Source organism: Vulpes vulpes, chromosome 12 (genome assembly GCF_048418805.1).
Source record: "Vulpes vulpes isolate BD-2025 chromosome 12, VulVul3, whole genome shotgun sequence".
Taxonomy (NCBI): domain Eukaryota; kingdom Metazoa; phylum Chordata; class Mammalia; order Carnivora; family Canidae; genus Vulpes; species Vulpes vulpes.
Genome location: NC_132791.1, coordinates 30400592 through 30408826, shown reverse-complemented (window position 1 = coordinate 30408826; position 8235 = coordinate 30400592). Strand labels below are relative to the sequence as shown.

Genomic DNA, 8235 nt, shown 5'->3' with positions numbered 1-8235 from the left:
TTAATAGTCAATGAATTGCTGGATTTCTTGGTTCTTAGCAAGTCTTCACCATAACTAAAGGCAGGTTCATTAAGTTCAAAATACCATAGAGTCCATTTTAAAATCAAAGATAAAGCAAGATCTGGAAAAATGAAAGGCCAAGGAAAACTTTTATCAGTCCCAAGTATGAAATAGGAGATAGATTGTTGTTCAAATTTCTCCTTATAAAAGCTCAAATTTTTAGTAGAATGCTTATCATTCAGACTCTTAAGAGTCAAGCACCAACACATTCACTGTTGTCCTTTCCCAAATTTTCCCTAAAGCATGACAGATGTCTGAGAGTTTGGGTATACAAAAGGACTTTCTTACTAATAAGTTATCATGAAATAAGCAAAGATTATACTGACAAGTAGATTCTGAACATGAATTGCATAAGCAAAATCTGCTACCCTCTAAACACAATGTAGTTTTAATCCTGATCATTGAGAGATGAAAATCTTAGTTTAAACTTAAAATTTAAAATTTGAGCATGACTAATCCTTATAAGTTCAGATGTGGTTATTATCTAAGTGTCTTCCTTGGTCCATTATTTCCAATGCCTAAATATATTCATAGACTGTCTATATCAGATGGATAAGATATATTTCAAAAAAGCATGTTTATATTAGATAAATCAGAATTGTAATTAATCACTAAACAGAAAGATTAATAAATTGTGTCATCTATTCATGTAGATTTTGTGAGAATTTCTCAGTGAAAAATCTGTTTCTTTTAGCAAAATAGAGATTTTGCTTCCATTCCATGGAATGGAAGTACTCATTCCATATTGCTTTGACTCATATCCTATTTTTTTATAGAGGAAAAGATAAAGGAAGTATAGTTTTGTGAATAGCAGCCATAAAAAATGCTGTTTAAGAATGCCAATCCTTCCTGCAACATTGGTTTGCTAACATGGCCTATTTTTGTTGCTCATTTCTATAAATTATAAGCCCTTTTCATTGCACAACAACAAATTATGAAAATAAAATGTCAAGGTATGATAATCTGAACTATTAGTTTATTTTAAATCAAAACAGATCCTAGATCAAACTTTTCTAAAATCAACTTTACCCACTTCTTTAACAGACACATATTTTGATATTACAAAGATCTTTCGTATTACTACATAGTGCTTTATCAGTTATCACAGCAGACAATTTCAACAAAGTTGAAATATATATCAGCCTTAATCCATCTCATGGGGCATTTTGGTTTCAGAAGTTTTTTTAGGAATTATGCTTAAAAGTTGTCCCCACTTATATGTTTTTATGCTCCTTCTTTTACAATTTTTTACATACTTATTCATGATTTTAACACAAAAGGTACTTAAAAACTAAATATTTTGCTTGCTTATTGAATATTCCCAATTTTGTCACACGTGGCAAATATTTTTGAACATTTTGATGCATTATTCCCTTATTATATAGAGCTTTCTCTCTCCTATTTATTTATAAGAAGTGAAAATTGTCAACTCAAAGAATATATTTCTCTGCTAATATAAAGTCATATAGGAGGAAAATAGGGAAAGTGTCAGAAAATACGCATTTATGACTTTCACATTTTAGATGATAATTCTCATTCATCAACCACTTACTGTGGCATTTTACATATAACATCTCAATAAAATTTGTATGTTTTGAGGTAGATGTTGCATTCATTTAATGATGAGAAAAGTAAGGCTTGGAGAGATTAACTAATTTAAACCCAAAACTACAGTTAAGTAGTAGCGGGGCTGATATGCTTTATTCCTATCCTTTAATTTCTACTGCCTCCTAAAACTGTTTTATTTCTTTCACTGTAAGAAATGAAGTAAAGGTGATAGAAATACTTTTCATATCCTCACCAAGATTCTTCTTATATTTTTCAGTCAGAGAGGAAGATTGTATTATTTACAACAAATATCAACTACCTTTCAGCAAAATGCACAGTGTCTTCAAACCCCAGGAATAAAAAAAATCACAAAACTATTTTCTCTGATACCTTCTTTTTTTTTGTAATATATGTCATATATTTGAAACTTCTAGGATATGTCACAAATAAAACTCTAATTTATGATTTAATTTCTAGCTTTTGCAAAAACTCATATATTCTTCTCTTCAACTGATATTTTCCATCACTTATACGCTGTATTATATTCATGATTTTTATGAGGTACACTGGTATCTTCTTTACTACTTAGTCAAAGGTGCCTACTCAATAAAATGCAAAAAGGTTTTTTTAGAACATGGTTGTTGAAATCAACCACTTTTTTTTTTGTTTTTGTTTTTGTTTTTGTTTTGCCATTGAAACCACAATTGAGACTTAAATCGCTTTGGAGGCTTTTGACACAGAAACAATTAATGATTTCTTAAAAATTATTAAATAAAGTAAGACAGTAGCTGTGCACTGACTATGCTCTAATGCCTCAAATGTAATAAAAATAGTGAAATAGTATTTAGACTAATCTTTAATTATCTAAAACGATCACTTACATTAAGCAAAAATGGTAGCTCACAAAGAATAAGTCAGACATTGAACCTTGTAAAATGTATACATGACATGTATATTTCTTAAACTTGTGTAAAAAGGTAACACACTTCAAAGAATAGTCGTGGGAAGTTTCTAGGTTATTTTTAACGCACCAGGTTTATTTATCAATTTAAAGGATCCCTTATAAGCAGATATTTTAAAAATTTCCTTGGGGGGGTAAACAAATCAGTATATATTAGATGTTTAAGGACTAGAGCAGGGGGCAGACACAGAGCTCCTAATAAATATTACCTTTTTAATAAAAAGGTGTTACTTTATAGGATATCCTAAGTAATACTGACTTATAAAAGCGAATGTTGGCCACATAAGAGATCATGGCTGGAGCATTTAGGGGACTGAAGTATGCACAACAAATTCAACCAACTCAAGATGCATTAATCATTCCTCAAAGAACCAAAACAGGGGGAAAACAAGGGAAAAAAAAAAAATAGAAGAGGTCCTCGCGCCACCGTGAAACGTTCAGGCATCGGAGAGTGCTGACTGGCACAGTGTTCTCGCTGTTGTAAAGGCCGCGGCCCGGGGACCCCGCAGGGCAGGAGGCCGGAGGCCGGAGGCAGGTGCTGTGCTGTGCTGTGCAGGGGGGCGGCGGCAGGGGGGCTCCCGAGGGCCGCAGCGGCGCTTGCCCACAGGCCGCCCACGCCGGGAGGGCCCGGGAGGGGGGCGGGGGGCGGGGCACGCGGCGGCGCGGGCCAGGCCGTTGCTAGGCGCGGGGAAGGCGGGGCCGCGCGAAGCCCCGCCCCCGCGCGAAGCCCCGCCCCCGCCGGCCGCGGCCGCGGGCTACAGCCAGGGCCCGGGGGGCCCGGCGTCCGGGGCGCGCAGGCCCGGCTCGGGGGCGCGCAGGCCCGGCTCGGGGGCGCGCACGGGCGGCTCGTCCTTGTCGCCACGCGGGCGCGGCGGGCGCGGTCCCCGCTGCTCGAGGTGCAGCTGCAGCAGCGCCCGGCGGTACATGGCCTCCAGCTTCTCGAGCCGCGCCCTCAGGGCCCTGGGGCTGCCCGGCTCGTCCTCGAGGCCGCCGCCTCCCGCCCCGCGGTTCGTGCCGGCGTCGTCGGGGCCCGGGCTGGCCCTCGCCGCGTCCGCGGCCGCCCCGTCGCCACCGTCGCCGGGGAGCCGCAGGGCCTGACGGAAGAGGCTGCGGTTCTCGCGCTTCAGCCGCCGGTTTTCCAGCCGCAGCCGGGCGTTCTCCTCGCGCAGCCGCGCGTTCTGCCGGTCCCGCTCGTCCCGCGCGCGGATGGCCTCCAGGTGGCTCGCGGCCAGGTCGGCGAACCGCTCCTCCAGCTGCTGGCGGGCGCCGCCCGCACGGCCTCGCCAGCCCACGCCGCCGCCGCCGCCGCCCCCGCGAGCCCGGCCCGGGCGGCCCTGCCCGCGGCCGTCCCCGCCGCCGTCCCCGCCGCCGCAGCTCCCGCGCCTGGCGGCGCCACCACGCATGCGCCACATCGGTGCCGTCCCCGCCGCGCCGCCGGCGCCGTGGGCCGAGGCGCGGGCGGCCGGGGCCGGGGCCGCGGCGGAGGCGGAGAGGCGGCGGGCGGCGGCTGCTGGCCCCGGGCCAGAGGGGGCCGGGAATGTGCCCGGGCTGAGGCGTGTCTCGTCTCCCGTGGCGGAGCTGCCCCCCGCCCCGGCCTGCGATCCGCGGCCGGCGCGCACAATGCCCCGGGGAGCGCGTTGCTGCTCGGCCCGCGGGCGGGCGGGGGCGGGGGGGCGGGGGGCGTGAGTCCCCGCTGGGTTCTGCGGCCGCTTCCGTGCAGGCCCGGGCGCTGCAGCCCGGCGCCACCGCCGCCGGCGCGACACTCCCGAAGCACATAATGATGACAAAATGACACATTCTGAGACAGACAAGGGGCAGCGTGGAAAGCCGCAACTACAACTACTTCTTTCGGAAGCTGGCGGTTCCGACCCCCTCTAAGCGCAGTAAAGCGTCAGGACGTGCGGGCCCTCGAGGGGGACCAGGCGGGCGTGTCTCCCAACAGCAGGGGCGATTCCCCACCCGTGAACGGCCGGTGTCCCGCCCTGCAAATTGCAACCCCGTAGAAACCAGGTTACGATTAGTTGCTTTCTCAAGCGGGTCCCCAAACCTATGAAACTCAAAATGTGCTCAAATATCTAAGAGACTGAGTACTAAGCACCGGAATTTCTGGTGACAGGTGGATGCAACTGATTGAATGAATCACGTTCCTTATTTTGTTTTGTTTTTGTTTTTTTTTTTATTTTTTTTTATTATTTATTTATGATAGTCATACAGAGAGAGAGAGAGAGGCAGAGACACAGGCAGAGGGAGAAGCAGGCTCCATGCACCGGGAGCCCGACGTGGGATTCGATCCCGGGTCTCCAGGATCGTGCCCTGGGCCAAAGGCAGGCGCCAAACCACTGCGCCACCCAGGGATTCCCACGTTCCTTATTTTGAAGGGATTCCATTCATAAAGTAACGGGATTACTGCAAAGTGAATTAAGGAGCATGCTGATGCAGGAATCTCACGGGTAGCAAGAATATTTTTAACAAGGTCGCAGGTGATTCTTAGGTTCAGTGAAGTCTTCAAACCTTTGGAACATGTAAACGAGCCAGAGGAGCATATGACATAGATTCACAGAGCTGGGTTTTCATTGAACAATACAAATGAAAATAAGAAACTTGGAAAACAGTTAACCAGGTTATAAACCAGGAAAACAGTTAACAGTTATAGAGGTATAATTGCCTCTCTTAGGTTCAGTGAAGTCTTCAAATCTTTGGAACATGTAAACGAGCCAGAAGAGCATATGACATAGATTCACAGAGCTGGGTTTTCATTGAACAATACAAATAAAAATAAGAAACTTGGAAGACAGTTAACCAAGTTTTTGTAACTGACCATTGTAATGAACCATACTGGGATTCCTAAAGAACACTGATGCTGGTGGCATGAGAAGTCCTCCATGACCTCCTCTCTACACCTGACTCAATCCCAAAGCACTCTCTTTAGCTTTGTAAAAGTAATGAAGTAAATGTAAAATATAAAAAGCAGGTAAAACTGATTAAGAAGACCGAGTAAAATTGTCTATCTGCTCAATTTAGTCCTCTATGACCTATGGCTTATATAACTATTTTATTAAAAGAAGAGGAAGAGAGGAAAGGAAACGACAGGACAGGACAAGAAGGGAAAAAAAAATATATGTACATAGGAGGATGATCCAACCAAAAGCTATCAATAACAGTCCTGGAGGTTATCTGTGCATAGCAATGACTATTCACCTTATGGTTAATGGAGGGTCCACTAATCTTTCAAATATGAGATAGAAACAATGGATATAATTTCTAAGTTGAAAGAGGATTTGAGGCAACAGAATTACTAAACTGACTACTGCCAAAATTACTGATTTATATTTAAATGTATTTAAATATAACTTAAAATAATATGTCAAGAATTATCTGCCATAAAATGAACATTACGTTATTTCTAAATATAGCAGTGCAAACAGTAAAAGTGCTTCTCATTATTTTTTGTCAGTAGTCTCCATATGAAAATATTATTACAAAAATAATATCGGATGAAAATAAAATGGAAAAAAATATTGGATAGAGAAAAAATTATGGAGCTGATAAAATTTAGAAGAAATACGGGGCTATAGTAATCTTTATAGACAAATATGTAAGCTCTTAATCAGAAAAAAATAGACACCTGTACTTTCTTTTAAGAATGGGGGATTCTAAACAGTAAAATTATTTGCTTGCTAAATAGGAAAAGTCTTAAAGGACATAGATTGCTCTTTACCTGACTCAACATGCATTGTCCTTTAAGCTATTCTTACTCAAGAGAAAGAGGTAAAGAAAGGGATGCCTGGGTGACTCAGCGGTTAAGCATCTGCCTTTGGCTGGGACATGATCCCTATCCTGGGGTCTGGGGATTGAGTCCTGCATCTGGCTCCCTGAGAAGAGCCTGCTTCTCCCTCTACCTATGTCTGCTTCTCTCTTTCTGTGTCTCTCATGAATGAATGAACAAACTCTTAAAAAAATAAAGCAATGACTGCTTTCCATTAAGAAAATTAAAATACAATAAAATAATAAAATACAAACTCCAAAGGATCGTTTGCACACTGTGTTTAGGAAACTCTAAGGCTAAAGATTATTCCTTCACTAAGGTCATGAAATTTAGAGTAAAAGAGCAGAAAAATGTAAGTCATTTAGAGTACTTGATTTTGCTATTTCCCTGCAAGTACTTTAGTACTTTATTTTCTTTCATTTTTTTTTACTGTTTTTTTTCTTTAGGTTTTTGTTTCTTCCTCTATACTTTCAATGCCTACTCTCTAATTATTGAACAACTTAAATTTAATTTTAAAAAAGTATTCTCCCTCCTGTGTTTGGTAAGAAAAAAGATGATTAGATGAGGTTATGATCATCACTGTGCTTGATACAATGCTTTAAACCAACGTTTTTGTAAATAGTGTAGTTGAGAAAAGCCAGGTCAGCAAGTTGAAGTGGCACTGCTTTTTGCCTTACAAGCTATGCATCTATTTTAGTATTTCTCAAAACCAACTATGGTTGACCGCTGTTGAATTCATTGCACTTTCTCCCATCCTCCAAAAAAGTTTCTTTCCATACATGGAACTGTTATCTATTTCTACATGCTTGCTTGAGGAAAAGGCCCTATGGTAATATACAGTTTGTTTTCTGTATCCCTAGTTGATTTCTAAGATCTTTTATTGTCATACTGTACTCATTTGTCTCACATGTCTCTATTTTGAATCACATTCCTTATAAAATGAGTCATATGAAGGTAATTTATGGCACATTTACTTTGGGACAAGTAATTCTATATGCATTATCTCTCTGTTCCTTCTCTCCTTTAAAACATCCTAATATATCTCACCAAATGAATTTTGGCTAACAACTTCATCAAGTTCAGTTATATAACAGTGTTGAACTCCTTAGTCTGGAAGTTATGGCTAATCTGGAAGCCCTGGGTGTTTCTAAACTTACCTTCCATTTTTACCCTGCTGGTCTATTCTCTCTTCTACCAAGAGTCATTGAGCTGTTTTGCCCTGGAGTTTTGTTATAATGTGCCTTCTGTGGAGTGAACTGTGTCCTCCTAAAATTCATATGTTGAAGCACTAATTACTAATGTGACAGTATTTGGAATGAGTCTTTAGGAGGTAATTGGGTTTAGAGGAGGTTAGGAAGGTGAGGCTTTCCTGATGGTATAATTGCCCAAAGAAGAAAAAAGAAGAGACATCAAAAAATTTGCTATATCTCTCTGTCTCTCTGTCTGTCTGTCTCTCTCTGTCTCTCCTTCCCACCTCCCCATTTGCCATATGAGAACACAGCCAGAAGGTGGTCATCTGCAAGCCAGAAAGAGATCCCTTACTGGGGAACTGGATCAACCAGCGCCTTAATCTTGGACTTCCCAGCCTCCAAAACTATGGAAAATAAATTCCTATTGTTCATACCTTTCCTTTTTTTTCTCTTCACATATCTGGATTGTAAAAATCCACCAATGCAAAGTTTATACACTACCATTTATACATTGTATGAGTTTATTATATTCATACTATTTGTCTTAGATCCTCTGAATTCAAAGTATTGATAAAGTAATACCTATTCCAGTAATTTGATGCTGAAGTCCTTTCCTAACATTTCTAGTGTAAGTGGATCTGCAAATAGGATATGAGTCCTGTCTATATCTATGTCTATACCTACATAGAGAGACTTAATATATGTCTTAT

At 42.1% G+C, this 8235-nt stretch overlaps 1 protein-coding gene across 1 annotated transcript; it reads right to left on the bottom strand.

Annotated features, from left to right (window-relative positions):
* Positions 1-1014: 1014 nt before the first annotated feature.
* Positions 1015-4055, bottom strand: TUSC1 (tumor suppressor candidate 1). Its single transcript, XM_072728132.1, has one exon. The coding sequence runs from the start codon at positions 3979-3981 to the stop codon at positions 3325-3327; it is 657 nt and encodes a 218-aa protein (XP_072584233.1). The 5' UTR covers positions 3982-4055; the 3' UTR covers positions 1015-3324.
* Positions 4056-8235: the final 4180 nt, after the last annotated feature.